General features: G+C 37.9%; 3 protein-coding genes across 3 annotated transcripts in view; 2 read left to right on the top strand and 1 right to left on the bottom strand.

Moving 5' to 3' along the window:
- LOC107599404 (cyclin-T1-like) overlaps positions 1-4,907 on the top strand; it is a 19,890-nt gene extending 14,983 nt beyond the window's left edge. The window contains exons 4-6 of the mRNA XM_016290987.1: positions 2,026-2,110; positions 2,402-2,406; positions 3,155-4,907. Coding sequence (XP_016146473.1) covers positions 2,026-2,110; positions 2,402-2,406; positions 3,155-4,408 — 1,344 coding nt within the window. The 3' untranslated portion in view covers positions 4,409-4,907. The remainder of the gene's footprint in view (positions 1-2,025; positions 2,111-2,401; positions 2,407-3,154) is intronic.
- A 4,133-nt stretch (positions 4,908-9,040) lies between these two features.
- On the top strand, positions 9,041-14,288 carry LOC107599414 (melanocyte protein PMEL-like; the record flags this gene model as incomplete). Its single annotated transcript, XM_016290998.1, has 7 exons — positions 9,041-9,215; positions 9,293-9,378; positions 9,534-9,806; positions 11,048-11,324; positions 13,325-13,516; positions 13,900-14,005; positions 14,087-14,288. Coding segments are annotated over exons 1-7 (1,311 nt in total), but the record flags the coding sequence as incomplete, so codon positions are not given.
- A 10-nt stretch (positions 14,289-14,298) lies between these two features.
- Positions 14,299-16,772, bottom strand: LOC107599425 (tubulin alpha chain). Its single transcript, XM_016291010.1, has 4 exons — positions 16,645-16,772; positions 14,746-14,968; positions 14,506-14,654; positions 14,299-14,427 (listed from the first exon to the last, which is right to left on the bottom strand). The coding sequence occupies exons 1-4, from the start codon at positions 16,645-16,647 to the stop codon at positions 14,299-14,301; spliced, it is 504 nt and encodes a 167-aa protein (XP_016146496.1). The 5' UTR covers positions 16,648-16,772.
- Positions 16,773-18,826: the final 2,054 nt, after the last annotated feature.

An 18,826-nucleotide genomic window follows, 5' to 3' on the forward strand; every position in this document is an offset into this window, starting at 1 on the left:
GATAGGATGTCAACAACCGCTTAAAAATAACTGCATTTACTAAGTACAGATAAGTGCATATGTATTTTGTTTATTGTTCTTTAATTTTAACATTATAACATGAATTGCAGTGAAACTGTTATACAATTGAATTTATTTATACCACAGTCCAGTGTTTCCCACAGACTTGAACTATCTATTTGTGGCGGCATATATATGCAAACTCATTCTCTGGCAGCAGCAGGCGCTGTTGAAGTAGTAGAGATAGAGGTTTCCCCGGTAACGACTGTACACAAAGCAGCGCTTCGCTCACAAACGCTGCTTTATCAGACATACAAGAAGACATGAAAATGACATCCAAAATTTTCTGAAGACAGTCAGTTTCCTTCAGAAATACAGTGATATAAAAACACCTGCACTCAATGTATGGGAAACACTGTAGTCTCAAAATTAAAGTGTCAATTCTGCAGATTACATCATTATCCAGGATTGTACTGTCAGCAATTTATAAAAAACGTTTTCATAATTGTAACATACATATTTACATACATAATTATTCAGGTGCATGTGTAATAACCTGCGAAAACTTCAGGCTACAGCAGCACTTCGTCGTCGTCGTCTTGTCTGATGCACTCAACCAAGCGTTCTAACCACGACCTCGCCCCTCCCCACCCCCCAACCATTAGAATTTCGTAGGCGGGAATTATTTTAATGATATTCTAATGGGTACGACTCGGCACAGTACGGCACGGCTCGGTTTGAGTTTCCACTGCCGTTTAGTACTGCTTTAGAGTGGGCGGGATTGTTCACATGTCATTATAGTTGCGCCGCCTCTATTGCCGCGACTCCTGAAAAACGTTTTAATTCCGCCTCACCCCATCAAGCTCTCGCTGGATCCGCTCCTCTGCTATCAATGAGAGGAACGTCTGTACTTCCTCAACAGACAACGAAACAATCACTTTTTGCTTGTTAAAAAAAGGTGTGCTCGTTCAAAACAGTTGCGTTCGATCCTTCGCTGGCTGTGCTGATTTAAATCTAGCGGTTCTGTTGTGTTTGTGTCGCAAGTTCAGTGACGCAGGTAGTGATGATTCTCTCCGGCCAATCCGTGATCAGCAGAGTTTACACGTCACGTTTTGGTAACGGTACGGTTCACTTGGAACCTCAACCGAGGTGGTACTAAAAAAAGTACCATGTACTGTACCCAGTGGAAAACCCCCCAAAAGTGAACCGTACCGAGCCGTACCATGCAGTGGAAAAGCGCCATTTGTGGCATCACAAAACCCAGAAAACATTGCTGTAGTCCAAACGAGCCGTTCGTTGTAGTTCTTGAAAAGGGATTTTTTTAAAAACAAAATATCTCCCTTTGGAGTGGACTTTGAGATTTGTAACTTTGTAGATCTTTTTTATGCCCAAACATATACACTGACTAAAATTAAAAAAGTGAAAAGGCATAATAGGACCCCTTTAAATTGTGTTCCAAAGACGAACTTTTGTTCATTATAGGCTTGAAATTGAGCACACTGCGTTCATTCTCATCTTTATGTATGATAACACCTAAATAGGTAACTGTATGTTTAACAGGAATACCATTTCTAGTGGCTTTGCCTTTGTCCATACTAGGGATTTACTGCACATTATAAGTTATTATATATTACTTCTACTAGGCCGTTTTGGACTTTCTGCGTGAGAGCGCCCTCCGGCTTCGCGTATGAATGAAACATGCACTGCATGTTAACATTGTCTCGTTTTGGATATGAATAAACCATCCGATCATACATAGACTATCTTGTTTCTTCGCCCATGTTCTCCCTGAATTGATCTCATTTTTTTCCTCTTAGGTTGGATGTGTGTAAACTTGCTTCAGTCTTTATCTGTTGTGTTAGTCTTCACTAACTATCATATTAATGAATTGAAAGGGCATAGCTTGTATGATAAGGTGATTGGCTTGGTGCAAAAAGAGGGTCATAATAATTTGATCAGAACAAGTGAGCATGTAGTCATGACCAAGAGACCATGTGAGTAACCTGCCTGTCCTCTTAATCTCAGACATACCTGCAACAAGCCCAAGACCTGGTCATTCTTGAGAGCATTATACTCCAGACCCTGGGTAAGTTTGGAAGGGCAAGAATGGGTCAGTGAATCACCATACTAGAGAGATGCACCGAATAACCACATTTATTCTCATTCACTGCTAATTCCCAGGAGTCGACAGGACTATTACAAGCTCTTCTTTAAGAGCCATACTACTGTAACCTTTGTCATTTTTATTTCCATGTCAATCTGGCAATGCACCCTTCCTGTGTGTGGTTTCACAGTGCTATCAATTTTGCGTATTAATCTTAGTATATCTTGAGTCCACTGGAAATGTCAAAACTTCTGGTATTAAATAAAAAAACTGTAACAGTGCCATTTTTTTCTGCAGTATCAGTACCAATTACCAACTTAAATCATAATTTGACACTGTCAACTAAAACTGTTTTACAGTGTTTCTGCATGTCTTAAAAAGTTGTAATTCACCCTTCCACAAAAAAGGCCAAAAATGGTCTTTAATTGAAGCAGAACGTCTTAAATTCATAAGTCATGGCATTAAATGTTGTGTGCCCTGCAAAAAATGAATATCGAAAAGTACAGTAAAAATGTCTTTTCATATTAAACTGGTCAGAATCAGAGCTATCCAAGCATTTTGTTTTTTTGTAATATTTAAATGGAGATCAATTTATTTTTCTTAAAACTCTAAAGCATTGTTAACACAAGACATTTACATTATAGGCCATATTATTATTTTTTTTTATTCCTTTCAATTTTCCTAACATTTTCTTTACTTGGTCTTAAAATGTTTTAAATTTGCCTTCATAAGACTCGCAGAAACCCTGTTTTTATCTTCAGTGGCATTTAGTCTTCAAATCTCTCCTATTATGACATTGTTTCTGTGAATATCTACTTTTTTTTAGGATTGTGTGCAATAGCATAATAGTTTTACAGCATATTAAATCAGGAGATGGTAATGGTATCAACTGCTGACATATTAATAATACAATAACAATTTAATGCATTCCTACTGAATAAAATCATTAATTTCTTTCTTTCCAAAAAAATCTAAAGTTTCGCTCAGTAGTCTCTTTTGATCATACAAATTTCATCTTCATAATTTACTTTCTTGTTTGTTGTGCCTCAGGCTGCAGGACAAACTACCAAGAAATCAAAAGTGCAAGATGGTGATCAGTCAGAAGCCATTTTGAACATGATCTCCATGGCATCGTCCGACAGTACATTGGCCGGGCTGATGAGCCTCTCCGCCCCACCCTCCGGTTCCTCCATGGACTCCTCCGCTGACGACCACAGCATTGCTCCCTCATCCCAACACTGGCAGCCTCCTGCCAAGGAGCAGCCCACCACCAATGAGCTTCATGCACCTGCTAAGTTGTCTCTGAATGAGTATCGAGTGAAGCACGCAGACGAGCTGGCGGCGCAGAAGCGGAAGTTGGAGAACATGGAGGCTAGTGTGAAACAGGGATACGCCACTGCCGCCCAGGCACTCATGAACCAGCAGAAGAAAGAGAAGCACCATCACCACCAGCAGTCCAGCTCTAGTTCCTCAGACCTAAACAACCCCTCACCTATCGTCCTGAAGATCCCACTGGACGAGCGAACGGAACGGAGTTCCATAAAAATGCGCTTGGCAGTGCCAGGCCAATCAAGCAGTGGCGGGAACAGCAGCAGTAGCAGCAGTCGAGGATCCGAACCGGATATTAAAGTGCGGATTCGGGTTCCAGAAAGGCGTAGCGGGTCCGGAGAAGACGGGAAAAGTCGCGAGAAGCACCGAGAGCGGTCCAACCACCATCACCATCACCACCACCACTCCTCCTCTTCCACCACCGGCTCTTTATCAGCATCGTCTTCCTCATCCTCAGCACAAAAACACTCAAGTTCTGCCAGCGCTTCAGGAAGTAGCAAAAAGGTCTCAGGTGATTCTATGCGAACGAGTTCTTCGTCATCCTCATCCCGAAAAAGGACCCACCTGCCAGATCCTTCTTCTGGCAGCCATTCCTCGAAAGTCAGCAAATCGTCCAGAAACTCGTTTCAGTTGCCGACGCTTCCTGGAGTGCCCTCCCACGCGATGGGTCAGGGGTCCGACATCCTTCCCTCGCTGAGCCTCTCGCACCATCAGGGAAACTATTCACACTCCAAGTTGGACAAAGCCGACACGAACGGGCACAATACGGGCAGCCAGTCCAACGAGTACCAGGACACGTTTGACATGTTGAACTCGCTGCTCAGTGCGCAGGGGGTGCAGCCGGCACAACCTCAGATGTTTGACTATCGCTCTCAGTACGGAGAGTATCGGTATAGCAGTAGTGCTCGCGGAGGAACCCAAGCACCACCTTTACCCTCAGAACCACCTCCACCTCTGCCGCCACTGCCCAAATAAACCCCTTTCCGCTCATCCGTCCACATACGCTGATCAAATCAGTCGTTTTGGGAACCCTGGGTTCCTTTTGTGCATCTAACTTAGTGATATTGAGTTTGACAGCAGAGTAATGTAAGGCAAAAAATGTACCTGGTGAATCTTTGCCCTCATGTTGTCTTGCGTTTTGTGCGAGCGAGTGTGTTCACAACACCCATCTGTGGCAATAATGTTATAATAGAACAAAATATTGCAAAAAAAAAAAAAAAGCAAAAATGTTATTTATTGAAAAAAAATTGTACATGCTATTTTTGATGTTGCTCAGTTTTATATCAGCTCTAACAGAAAAGCATAATGGAATTAAGGGTATGTATTACTGAATGAGAGGGATCCGTTGTCCTCTTTAAAAAAAAAGTGTAACTGAATGCAAAAAGGAAAATGTTTTTGTTTAATGTATGGATTTAAGTCTTGCTAACAATATATGTCTTTTTTTATCGAGTATGGTATTTATTATTAGCCTTTTAAAACCATAGTTATTAGCAGTCGTTGCTTGAATGCGTCAGACGATGTTTGGATTTATTTTTATACTGTTGTAACCTGCTCCCCAGTCTGTATTTACTTGATATGTCATGTATGTTTTGAGAATGGACATACAAATCCCCAATATTTGCATCAAAATGTATGTTTCTAACATATGAATAGTCACTGAAGTAATGTTTTGATTTTGTTTGGTAAATATTTGTGGTGTTTTTTTGTATTGATTCTGTAAATGACTAAAAATGGACTATTTTTACATTTTTCCAAAAAAAAAACAAGAATATGCCTAATTTTGGGAAAGTATGTCTAGACCTACGATTCTAGATTGAGTCAGATGCAGTCATTGTTTTAAATGGTTGTAGAATATCATGCTCATATATGATACACTATACACAACAGTATGTCTAGCTTGTACTCGTTTTCATTCTTTTATTTCAGGGTTTTTTTTTTCCAGCAACACAAACACAAAAGCTGTCAGATGCAGGCTATTTGTCATTTTATAATGTAACTGATGTATAAATGGCCTTTAAACTTGAGTGAAAATTAATCTGTGATGGGTAAAAATACAATCCAAATGAAGCATCTTTCCACCAATTTTCTGTGAAGCTAACATTTTTTGATGCTTCTTCAGTTGAAAAAAAAATGACAACAGTATAAGATTCATTCTGTCGGCATTTATAAATGATTCCCATTAAAATGGTGGTACTATTATCCATCATAGCTTCATTTTTTAACGTTAAAGAGATAGTTCGCCAAAAAATTTAAATTCTGTAATGTTTTTCCAAACCTATATGACTTTCTTCTCCCAAAATTTATTTTGTCCATATAATGAAAGTATGGTGTTTGATGTTGTTTGGACCCCAAAATATCTTCATTTTTGGATGACTATCTCTTTAAATATGCCGTCTCTTGTATGGTCTGTTAGCTATTTGTTATCTGTCTGCATTTGAACACTCAAATCGACGCTTGTAGAGCGAATGGCGAAAATGCTAACCGCTCATGTTTTTTTGTTGTAATACCTCCATTTTTGTTTAACCTTGTAATTGTATCAAGGTCTTTTTTTTGTGTGTGTTTGGGAATGACAATATGCCATCCGATCCTGATTCATGAAATTAAAACTGGTGGGAACTTAAATGTTTTGAGCCAATCAGTTTGTACCTTTAACAAGATTGTCTCTTGCTTGATCATGCTTTTGTATGCAGTTAATAATGCAGATTACTTCTCTAACTGTCCTCTTAATTAATGGCATGACTTTCGTTGATCAATTTACAGACAAAAAAGTGGAAGCATGAAATTGAGTTTCTACTGTCCGAGTACATTTTACTTTAATAAATGTCGCGTTCTTTTAATAAGATGTTAGCAGTGATTCTGCCGTCCTTTTATCGTTTTCCTGATTGTGCCTGTTGATGTTGAGGAACATTTCAGGAACATTGTGAAATTATATGAAACACACTATAATAAGCTATAAAAGATCTGTTTTCACAGTTTTGGCATATATTCCCTATATGATGCACTCATTTCCTGTCCATGTTTCTGTTATCGTTCCCAAGTCGAATTTGAAGGTTTAACATCATGTTTTAGTTTTGTGTTTGCTGGTTTCTAGTTTTGGTTCAGTAAGACTGAAGAGAAGGCGTTCTGTGGGTCTAATGCAATTCATGTCACCACTGTATTTTCTGTGTATCTCCGTCTCAAGAATATAGCATTTTATTAAATGTATATATACTGTGTTTTAGTAGTACCACATGAACTCTCAGGTTTTGAATTGAATTGTTGGGGTGTTTCTTGTCAGAAGTTAAGGTTTGCATTTTTGTGAACTTGGTTCCTTTTTATAAATGTGGTTGATGTACAATAATGTTTTATGAGAAACATACTTGTGGGTGTTTTTCTTACCGATTGCAGTGTAAATTGTAATAATGTGACAGACGTTCTACTCATGCTTGCATGGTCTTAAGTGATTGGAGGAGCTATTCAGCCCCAGATGTAGGACATGTCTATATGAAGAGCGATGTCTCTGAGACTGAAATTTGTTAAGGTCCCAACAACAAGTGACGCAATGTATTATGTAATATTAATTGTATCCAGTAGCCACAGCATCATGTTCTTGTATTCCCTGGTTATATAATAGAATTATGTTTACCAGTGTTTATGTTTAGTGCAGGGTTCTTTTTAACTGCATTGAAAAGGAAAGTCAAAACAAAAACATTAACTATATTAGTTAATTATTTCAGTTAAGGCCTGCACCAACTAAACTTCCTAAACCCTAGGGCAGATTTGCTGCATGACAACATGCTGATCTCCTTGACTCCCTTATATTCATTAAAAGTTCATGTGGCACATGAAAATGTCTGGGAATTTTCCAAGATTAGTCGTAACATGCATTAGTTAATCAGATCAAATAAGGAATTATACATTCTATAACTTGAAAAAAATACAGCATAGCCCAAGAGCACTCCTGTAGTGTCTTTAATACCCATAATGCAATAGTTTTGCATGGTCTTAAGTGATGGGAGGAGCTATTCAGCCCCAGATGTAGGACATGTCTATATGAAGAGCGATGTCTCTGAGACTGAAATTTGTTAAGGTCCCAACAACAAGTGACGCAATGTATTATGTAATATTAATTGTATCCAGTAGCCACAGCATCATGTTCTTGTATTCCCTGGTTATATAATGGAATTATGTTTACCAGTGTTTATGTTTAGTGCAGGGTTCTTTTTAACTGCATTGAAAAGGAAAGTCAAAACAAAAACATTAACTATATTAGTTAATTATTTCAGTTAAGGCCTGCACTATGAAGGTATTTTTGGTGCAAAACAACTGAGTGACCGTTACAGCAGCATTTGTAGTTGTAGAGAATAGCCACACATGTGTATCAGTAAATCTGAAGTCACAGACAAAAGTTGCAAACTTGCAGATTTTTTTCTCTCTCCCACTCCTGTAGTGTCTTTAATACCCATAATGCAATAGTTTTGACTGGTGCAGCACCAGCTGTTTTGAGTTTCAATCATTCATAATTGTAGCATTGCATTCTGATTTTGTGTTCTGCTAGCTAGCCTATGTGCTCTGAACGCAAACCCCTCCTTTATGCAGTAAAGCCAAAAGTATGGTCACATGGACAGCTGACCATCACATGCACAGGATTTGGGGTAACACAGCAGAAAGTGTGCTAAATATTTGATCCGGTCACATGCCCCGCCTCTCAATCTCTCCACCAGTTGTAGGCTTTAAAGTTTGTCACTTTTATAGTCAAATGAGCTTCCAGTGTGGCTTCCAGTGCCTGTACTCTCAAATCATTTTCAGTTTTCTCCAAATAATTCCCTTTTCAATTTCCCTGGGTTTTTTTTTAACTCTGCATAAGGACAAGTTGACAGAAGCAACTCAAAATCAAGATTCAATCAACATCAGACATGGAATACAAAACGGTTCCCAGTGTGGAAAGATGGAGACCCACGCTACAAAAACAGCTGGACAGGTAATAAAAATTCACTCAAGAAAGCACATGTTGCTATCAAACCCCAAATTTGTGGGTTTGATTCCCAGCGAGTGTATTGAACTGATAGAAATGTTTATCTTGAATGCAATGCAATTTGCATTTACACTCTTAAAAATAAAGGTCATTTATTGGCATTTATGGTTCCATGAAGAAACTTTAATATTCATGGAATCTTTCCATTATACAAAAGATTCTTAATAGTGGAAAAAATGTCGTCAGATTATCCTTCACACTAAGAAAAAAATATTTTTTTTAAGAACTGTTCACTGAAATGTTCTTTGGGGAACCAAATGGCGGTTCTACACTCTTGAAACTAAAGGTTCTTTATTGGTATCAATGGTTCCATGAGGAAAAGGACATGAAGGTTCTTTGAGAAACCCAACATGGTTCTTCTATGGGATTGCAGTAAAAAACAGTTTTGCAACCTTTATTTGAGTGTACATAAAGCATCTGTCAAATTCATAAATGTACATTTCTACAGGTGGACAACTGAAGTTTGAAGTGGGAAATGATGCACCCACTTTGACCGGTGCCAAAATCACCTTCACTTTATTCACAAAAGATGAAAAATTTACATTCTGCTACCGGCACTATGACCAAGAAATTTAGTTGTATTAATCTTAAAAATGATGCACAAATATGGCAACTTTTCTAATTTAGGCGCACAGTTCCACGAGGGTGAGCCTGTCTATCCTGAGGAGAACTCTGTAGATGAATGGAACGCTGTGTTCCCTGATGTTCCTCTCTTTTCTAGACAAGGGGACAAGCAACCTACCTATGTGTTTGTATGGAAAACCTGGGGTAAGGAAAGAAGCGCTTACTGTACTGTGATGTGCAGTTGTCTAACCTACCTGACAATCCTCTATTGGGTTTGACAGGTAAATACTGGCAGGTGTGCGATGGCCCTCCTTCATCACTGACCATTGGCACTGATGATGTTCCTCTTGCCTCTTACATGATGGATGTTGTCATTTATCACTACAGGCAAAAAAGATAAATTCATCCCTATTAGATATGCATCCACACAGTTCAGTATAACCGGTCAGTGTAACCTAATGTTAATCTTTTATGATTTTATGGTTTAAGTAATGCAATACTATATTTAATCCTTGTTTCTAGACCATCACCCTTCATGACCCCAGCCAATACCTGAGCAAATCAGATGTGACTTTTAACTGGAACTTCGGGGATGGCAGTGGCACTGTAATCTCCAGGGAACTCACCGTCACACACACTTACACTGCAGCTGGAGCTTTCAAGGCCCAAGTTGTCGTACAAGCAACTATTCCGGATTTATCTTGTGCCACTCCAACAAACCTTCCCAATGAGGCCCGTCCCACCACCAACACCCTCACCACTGAGAGCCCCATCCACCCTACTGAACACATCACTGCAGGTGCACTGCATGGTTTTGCTGTTTAGTTATATTCGTGGACAAAGTACACAAATCATGTATTTGAGTTCAAGTTTAGATGCTCTAATGAAATGATACCTCAGTAAAATAGTTTTATCTTTTATTTATTTGTAAATTGAATTACATTTTTTTTATTTTTTTTTTGCAATTTGATATCATCCTGGTCCTCAAAGCACCTGTTTATGGAGAGAGGGGTCTAGTGTGATAGAGCTCAGTCTGATGTTATAAAGTAGTATGTATCGCCAACTAGTTCTCTGCATTCTAATATTTCATAAAATGAGCTTCAACAGCTCGGCCTTTTACAGCAAACCTTTATGAAAATTAACCATGGTTTTATTGTAGTACAAGTGTAGTAACCATGGTTTTTTGGCACATATTTTTACTATTTGTATAACCACAGTTTTACTACAAATAGCCTACCATGGTTAAAGGGATCATATGATGCTGCTAAAAAGAACATTATTTTGTGTATTTGGTGTAATGAAATGTGTTTATGCGGTTTAAAGTTCAAAAACCACATTCTTTTCCACATACTGTACATTATTGTTTCTCCTCTATGCCCCGCCTTTCTGAAACACGTCTATTTTTATAAAGCTCATCGGTCTGAAAAGCGAGGTGTGCTACGCAATGTATTATGTAATATTAATTGTATCCAGTAGCCACAGCATCATGTTCTTGTATTCCCTGGTTATATAATAGAATTATGTTTACCAGTGTTTATGTTTAGTGCAGGGTTCTTTTTAACTGCATTGAAAAGGAAAGTCAAAACAAAAACATTAACTATATTAGTTAATTATTTCAGTTAAGGCCTGCACCAACTAAACTTCCTAAACCCTAGGGCAGATTTGCTGCATGACAACATGCTGATCTCCTTGACTCCCTTATATTCATTAAAAGTTCATGTGGCACATGAAAATGTCTGGGAATTTTCCAAGATTAGTCGTAACATGCATTAGTTAATCAGATCAAATAAGAAATGATACATTCTATAACTTGAAAAAAATACAGCATAGCCCAAGAGCACTCCTGCTGATGATGTTCCTCTTGCCTCTTACATGATGGATGTTGTCATTTATCACTACAGGCAAAAAAGATAAATTCATCCCTATTAGATATGCATCCACACAGTTCAGTATAACCGGTCAGTGTAACCTAATGTTAATCTTTTATGATTTTATGGTTTAAGTAATGCAATACTATATTTAATCCTTGTTTCTAGACCATCACCCTTCATGACCCCAGCCAATACCTGAGCAAATCAGATGTGACTTTTAACTGGAACTTCGGGGATGGCAGTGGCACTGTAATCTCCAGGGAACTCACCGTCACACACACTTACACTGCAGCTGGAGCTTTCAAGGCCCAAGTTGTCGTACAAGCAACTATTCCGGATTTATCTTGTGCCACTCCAACAAACCTTCCCAATGAGGCCCGTCCCACCACCAACACCCTCACCACTGAGAGCCCCATCCACCCTACTGAACACATCACTGCAGGTGCACTGCATGGTTTTGCTGTTTAGTTATATTCGTGGACAAAGTACACAAATCATGTATTTGAGTTCAAGTTTAGATGCTCTAATGAAATGATACCTCAGTAAAATAGTTTTATCTTTTATTTATTTGTAAATTGAATTACATTTTTTTTATTTTTTTTTTGCAATTTGATATGATCATCCTGGTCCTCAAAGCACCTGTTTATGGAGAGAGGGGTCTAGTGTGATAGAGCTCAGTCTGATGTTATAAAGTAGTATGTATCGCCAACTAGTTCTCTGCATTCTAATATTTCATAAAATGAGCTTCAACAGCTCGGCCTTTTACAGCAAACCTTTATGAAAATTAACCATGGTTTTATTGTAGTACAAGTGTAGTAACCATGGTTTTTTGGCACATATTTTTACTATTTGTATAACCACAGTTTTACTACAAATAGCCTACCATGGTTAAAGGGATCATATGATGCTGCTAAAAAGAACATTATTTTGTGTATTTGGTGTAATGAAATGTGTTTATGCGGTTTAAAGTTCAAAAACCACATTCTTTTCCACATACTGTACATTATTGTTTCTCCTCTATGCCCCGCCTTTCTGAAACACGTCTATTTTTATAAAGCTCATCGGTCTGAAAAGCGAGGTGTGCTCTGATTGGCCAGCTATCCAGTGCGTTGTGATTGGTTGAATACCTCAAGAGTGTGACGGAAATGTTACGTCCCTTACCATACTGTGATGCCTTGTCTGGCCAGAGCGATGATTCAAAAACATTAAAACCCATTACAAACGAGGCATTTGTTGCATCCAGTCGGGACATAATTACTGATTATAATGATTTATACTGTCCTTTTACGTGTTGCGTTGCATCGCGCCTCGTAAACATAAAACCATGTCTGCATTTGTGATCGGAACAAAACAAGCCCTACTCTACACTGCTCAAAATTCATGTTTGAATCCTCAGTGGCAAATCCTTTAAATGAAAATGTACTTACAGTCTGTGAGTCAGAACAGCCGGCATTGTAGTCTACTCTCCCAGGATCAGGAAACAGTCCTCCATAAAATGTGCTGCACACATCTGAATATTTGCGTTGAACTGTTCCGGAACAGTGTTGTAAATACAACTTAACCACTGATTTCTAGTCGTGTCCTCTTTTGGAAGACCAAACAAAGTAGTTTCGCTTTCACAACGAAGCACACAGCGCCTTCACGACATGGCCGCGGCGGCAACAATACTACAGTGTGAATAAAAGTTACGCCGCCTTTCTTTGCGTGAACATTTGGGCGGCGTTATGCAAATCTTCCCACATCCTGACGTAGACATGTGGGGGCGTGTTAGAACGAGCCGTTTTAGGTAGATGTGGCTGACTCTTAACTTTTATAAAGAATATCTCTTTGGATTTGAGACTTTAGTCTTTGCAACTTTACAGATCTTCTTTATGCACCAAGAGCTTGTAACACTCCAAAGAGAAAGGAAAAATTGAAATCCCATCATAGGACCCCTTTAAACTACGCTTAGTGGAGCAAAACCATGGTTAATTTGTGGTTACCATGGTTTAACAATAGTAACCATGGTTTTTTGGTTTTATTTGTGTTAAAAGCATGGTTAATTTTCATAAGGGAATTTAGTTCACAAACAACTTACAGTCATGCATACCCTAAATAATATACGTTACATTTACAACAAACATTACTAATATTCAGCATTAGTCACTTAATTTTCGCGCCATCAGGTAAATCCTTCGTTCAGTGATTGCAAACGGATCACGTTAATTCGCTAAAGAATCGAAAAGTCCACTGCGATTAATGAACCGTTTCAACAGGTTCATCAGAATCAGTTCCAAATAATTATTCATTCATTCGTTCACATTAATCCCCACATGAAAAAAATACTATAGTAATTTATAGTAAATACTGAAATATTAGAAAGCATGACATAGAAAACAATCAGTGCTAATTACAACCAGAGTAGAAGTCAAAGTACTTATAACTGACTTCATTATTCAACAGATCATGCTACCAGTCAGTCTTCAGCTCCCATTCAGAAATCCACACCTGCATCTACAATGAAAACTATTCCACCCGCACCTACAAATGGATTTCAAACAGGATCCAGTCTTGAGAAGGTCTTTGATTTTAGATCTGCATCTGAGATGTCTGAAGCTTTGTATACGGCCACAAAGACAACACTGGAGGCAACTGGTGAGTTGCAGTTAAAAATATTTCGAATTTCAGTTAATATAATTAATATAAATATAAATGATATATTATGTAAATAAATGTACTTAATAATGCTAATAATATATAATCAAAAATAATATATTAATATCAATTTAAACACAAATTTCCAAAACACCAGCCTCTGACATGGAGGTGATGATGGAGGAAGACGACATTGAAAGCCAGGCCCATGTATCAATAATAAAGCGCCAGGCTCCAAACACAAATGACTGTGATTTACCGCTATGGATCCTTCTCAACTGAAATTGAGATTATTGATGAGATTCCTCCCTTGAACAGCAGTGTATTTTTATATTTTGTAATATAGACCTTCATTGAAGAGTAATCTACATTTGTATCCTCAGAGGGCATTGAGAGTGTGCAGATCGTCCAGGTGACTGTAGCTGATGATTTTCTGCTAACACAGATGGAGCAGAATGCTGTTGATTTCCCTGTTTCCTGCCAAGGAAGGTGAGATCTGGCAAAACATGTAGCTGGAACCACAAAATACAGCCTGACGGAGAATTCACAACCTTAATCTCCTCTTTCCAGCCTCCCCACTGAAGTGTGCACTGTAGTATCGGATGCAGACTGGCATGTGCCAGTTACGACCATCTGCATTGCTGTGAGCCCCTCCTCAGACTGTCAACTCATCCTTCGACACTTCTTCAATGACTCTGGGATCTTCTGTATCAATGTGTCCATGATGAATGATGTCAGTCTGGCTGTCACAAATGCCAGGGTTAATATTAACATAGGTGAGTTCATTTATTTACTATTGAAACATATAGCATGGTGCTCCAAAATGAGAGCAGTGCTGTTAAGCCAGAGCCGGTTCCACCACCAAAGCTGTGGAACACCAGGAAACCTTGGAGGCCTGTGCACTGGTCAGCCTGAAAAAAACTGTATGGTAATTAACTCAATACAATATATCATTAATTTTGTTTGTTTGTTCATTTGCAACTACCTACCAGTTTGCGAATCCTGTCCAGCACCAGGTCAATGATTTCTTTTCCAATAGTGTAGTGACCACGGGCGTAGTTATTGGCAGCATCTTCCTTTCCTGTGATGAGTTGCTCAGGGTGGAACAGCTGACGGTATGTCCCACTGCGCACCTCATCTGGACAGACAGGTCAAGAAGAAATGTTTAACAAACAGAGCACTTTGACACACACAATTATCACAACTTAAATCAAGTCCCATTCTCTTACCAATGACAGTGGGCTCCAGGTCTACAAACACAGCCCTGGGGACGTGCTTTCCAGCTCCAGTCTCACTGAAGAAGGTGTTGAAGGAATCATCACCTCCTCCAATGGTCTTGTCGCTGGGCATCTGCCCATCCGGCTGGATGCCATGCTCAAGACAATACAGTTCCCAGCAGGCATTGCCAATCTGGACTCCAGCTTGACCAACGTGGATAGAGATGCACTCACGCTGTGGAAAGGAATGGTAAATAATTCAATTAAAATGCCACAAATCTTTTTATTAGGTTGTTGGCTCTCAAGACATATAAAAGACTTCTTTTGCACCATCATTCTGTTGACATTTGCATTTTATGACATTTTACATTTGGTTAATATTTTGGGTACAACAATAGACACTTGACTGACATTGCATCATGTACCAAAAAACGTCTAAAAGTCTTTCTTTGAGATCATAAATGCACTGTAAACACCTGCTAAAGAACAGACATGCAAGACGTGAACTGGCATAATAAAGACTTAGTAGGTTACCAAAAAGGAAGAACAAAGAAAGCATTTAGTTCTCTTTAATCAAAGGGAATGAGGCAGCAGAATGGGAACAAGGCAGATATGCCCCACCCACATAGAACAGGCTTGCCAGTCCGTGCCTGACTAGGCGTTGAAAGAGAACAATAAAAATGTCGACAGAAATCCACCTTTTCCCATTTATGTCATCTCAACGGTCTACATAAGAGTATGGATTTCAATAAAGGAACAGCATTTATTTTAAGAAGGTTTTTAGAAGCAGAAACTGAATTTTCTCAAGGGCTGTAACCACTATTTGAGGGGAATCCAGAACGTTGCTTGATCTTACATTTATTTTTTTTTATATTTGGTCACCACTAATCTTAAATATTTAGTTGCACTGTTGAATTTCCCTAAAGACAGCATGATAAAAAAAAGAAATTGAACAAAAGCAAATTCAGCAACATAATGAAATGCATTAAAGCATTTAATGTAAAATTTCAGTGGAAGCAATAACAGCTGTGGAACAGAACAGGAATAGAAATACAGTCCTCTGCTGCACAGGCCAGACATGAGCTTCTGCAGACAGCTGCAGTCCCCACCCAGTTTACTCCTCATGCGGATGGGAGGAGGGGTGGATGCAAATTTTAAGAAAATCCTGTCAATCTCTGACGACAAAGAGCTTGTGACAAAAATTTTTTTTTAATAATAATAATAAAATACAATCATTCCATTTGTGCATTTTTGTTAAGATATTATTACGTTCCATTTATTAACTATAATACATTGTGATTTTAATTGTGCTGCAATTGAATATATAATAATTTAGATAGAGATAATGCATACTATTTTGGCTATAATTTCAATGCACATCAAAAAAAAAAGTCATAATGTAAGGTGGTTTTGGAGATGCACCCTCAAAACAGGTGTACTACTAAATGTAATTTATGTTAAATGTTTCACTATTTTATAATGTGCATCGTAAAATGATCATGTTATTTATAAAAGCATTTGACAAACAACGCGTAATTTCTAACATATTCTTGAGGGCACCGTTATCTGAATGGATGGATGGATGGATGGATGGATGGAATCCTGTAGGCGTTTGCAAAGGCATTTATAAACTAAATGCATGTGCGACGAATAATATTTTTTAAATGGCCTTCTTTGCATTACCTCACTAAAGATTATTTGTAAAAAAAAAACAAAAAACGTAGTACTACGTAGTAGCAATGTTGCGAGCTTTGCCTCCATTTTAAGCAAAGGGCGCGCGCTGAATGGCAAAGAAAGCCGCTCGAGCTGCTTTAAAAAAACAAAACAACAGACGAGGATTAAACGTCATGCACATTTATGACCGAAAACCTTTGGCGCGTCGTTATTTGAAAGGGAAAAAATTCTACTCACCATTGTTCTGGAGGGGATGGAGCGATGAGGTGAATATTATCAGGCAGGGAATTTCTTTATTGTTGGGAGGATACTGTGAGTACACTGTCCAAGATTGAGACAGTGAGTGGAGGATGAAGGGGAGGAGCTAGAGTGAACGTGACTTCGAAATGAGGAAGGTAAATTAGCGCAGCACTAATGGCCGATATAAATCAGTGCAATGCACATCTGATCATTCTTAACTGACATTTGTCGTTTTGGTATTCATCCAAGAATGTGATGGAGATTGAAACTTGTTTTCATCCTTTAGGTTTGTACACGTTTCCTTTCACGCAAGCAATCAAAACACAATATCCTCCTGGGACCCAGGCATAGATTTTTTTCCTCTGTAGGGGACATTATATTTTAGTGAATTTCTCATGTCTGGATGTCCTGTACAGAGCACATTCAGGGCTTTTTAGAGATATCAAATGTTTGGAGGTTTGATCATAAACACTCCCTCTCCTTGGTCTTTAAAAGTGACTGATAATAGAATTTAGCACTCTTAGGGAAATATGATAATCTTTTGTAATTATCATTTAAATCTGACTAAATTCAAATTGTCTGTCGTATATAAACATCTCAGAAAAATGTTATAGGGTTTCAAATCAGAATATGACTTTTTGTTACGAAACAGGGCATCATTTTCATACGTGTCTTCTGTAGAGGACACCAGGACAAACATCATGTTAATCAGGCATTTTGGGGAAACAAGAAGTCAATAGGGAAAGACATTATAGATCAATATTCCTATGAAATATGAGATATTCTTATGAAAATGTTGCAAAGTTATTACTCCCATTATTACGCTTCTTTATTTTATTATGGTTTGCCCCAAGAACACATATTTATGCAAATTAGATGCAAGGTATAGATACATTGTACAATATGGGAATACCAATTTATGAACATTTTATGCACATATTGAATAAAGTAAAATAGTATATCAAATCATTCTGTTATAATTTTCATAACGTAGTTGAGAATCATCTTTGTACAAAGTTTGGTTAAAAATAGCCTGAAACCTAAAAACTGATTGGTGAATGAAAAAATGAAACATTGTTTTTGCCTATACATGCCTTTTTTTTATAACTTAGTACTGGTGTCTTCTACAAAGGACATACAATAAAATATGAATTAAATATATTTTTCAAAAATGTTTTTTCTCCATTTGTTTCTCCATCTTATTTGGTTCTTCTTTCACTTTAATAATTTGAATAATCATTTAATAACTTAGTACTGGTGTCTTCTACAAAGGACATACAATAAAATATGAATTAAATATATTTTTCAAAAATGTTTTTTTCTCCATTTGTTTCTCCATCTTATTTGGTTCTTCTTTCACTTTAATAATTTGAATAATCATTTAATTTGATAGCAGAAATGTAAGATTCATGTTTCAAATCACGCTTATGGCATTTTTACACAGTGGAGCTAAGGCTGCTCTGTGCCTGCTCAAAATTCGGTGTAAATGTTTACTTTAATGTTTAGAGTAAATGCGTGTATGCCACCTCTGAGCAGCATAAACAGTCTGTGTAAAGATGCATAAATGCCACTTCAGAAGTGCTTCTATGCCACCTTTCCAGAGTAAGTTAAGCATTAGAGGTGCTGAATGGAAAAATATCACATGCATATCCCAATAATACTGTAGGAAATACACTTACATTTCCTAAAAACGGCATTTATTTAACCTTTTAAATCTATCCATAGTGTTACTTGTAATCAATGATGATATGAAACCATCATGAGGTTTTCTGTAGTTTACTGAATATATACTGTAAATGATATCTGCTACTGTATAGCCTGTGACTGATCAAGTCATATTAAGGACATAAGAATAGCTGAGGTCAAATTTGTGACTAATAGTGAATAATTTTAATAGCTTGAGACACCAGCACATGGTAAGACCGGTTTTAGCTGTTATTGTCAGCAGGGACACATGAAGCACACTTTTAGGTTACCTGACTTTTTTTCTTTTCTTTTTTTTTTTTACAGTACTGAGTTTGTGAACATTGAGCTTTAAAGTATAAAATATCTGAATGTAGATACAATAGGTGCTATCAGACTGGGCCTAGTGTTGCATGGTACCATGAACCCTCCCACTGTCCTGCTCGCAGTCTCTCCTCCCTCTGTGTCCTAGATTTTGTTGAAATGATGTCATTGT

The sequence above is a fragment of the Sinocyclocheilus grahami genome, unplaced genomic scaffold (genome assembly GCF_001515645.1).
Source record: "Sinocyclocheilus grahami isolate Dianchi unplaced genomic scaffold, SAMN03320097.WGS_v1.1 scaffold13.1, whole genome shotgun sequence".
NCBI lineage: Eukaryota > Metazoa > Chordata > Actinopteri > Cypriniformes > Cyprinidae > Sinocyclocheilus > Sinocyclocheilus grahami.

Bases quoted from the DNA above. Each gene is read 5' to 3' on its own strand.
- LOC107599425 (XM_016291010.1), bottom strand. The intron at 14,655-14,745 runs GTAAGAGAATGG...CTGTCTGTCCAG, and splicing joins CCTGGAGCCCACTGTCATTG to ATGAGGTGCGCAGTGGGACA. The intron at 14,428-14,505 runs GTAGGTAGTTGC...AGTTTTTTTCAG, and splicing joins TGGACAGGATTCGCAAACTG to GCTGACCAGTGCACAGGCCT.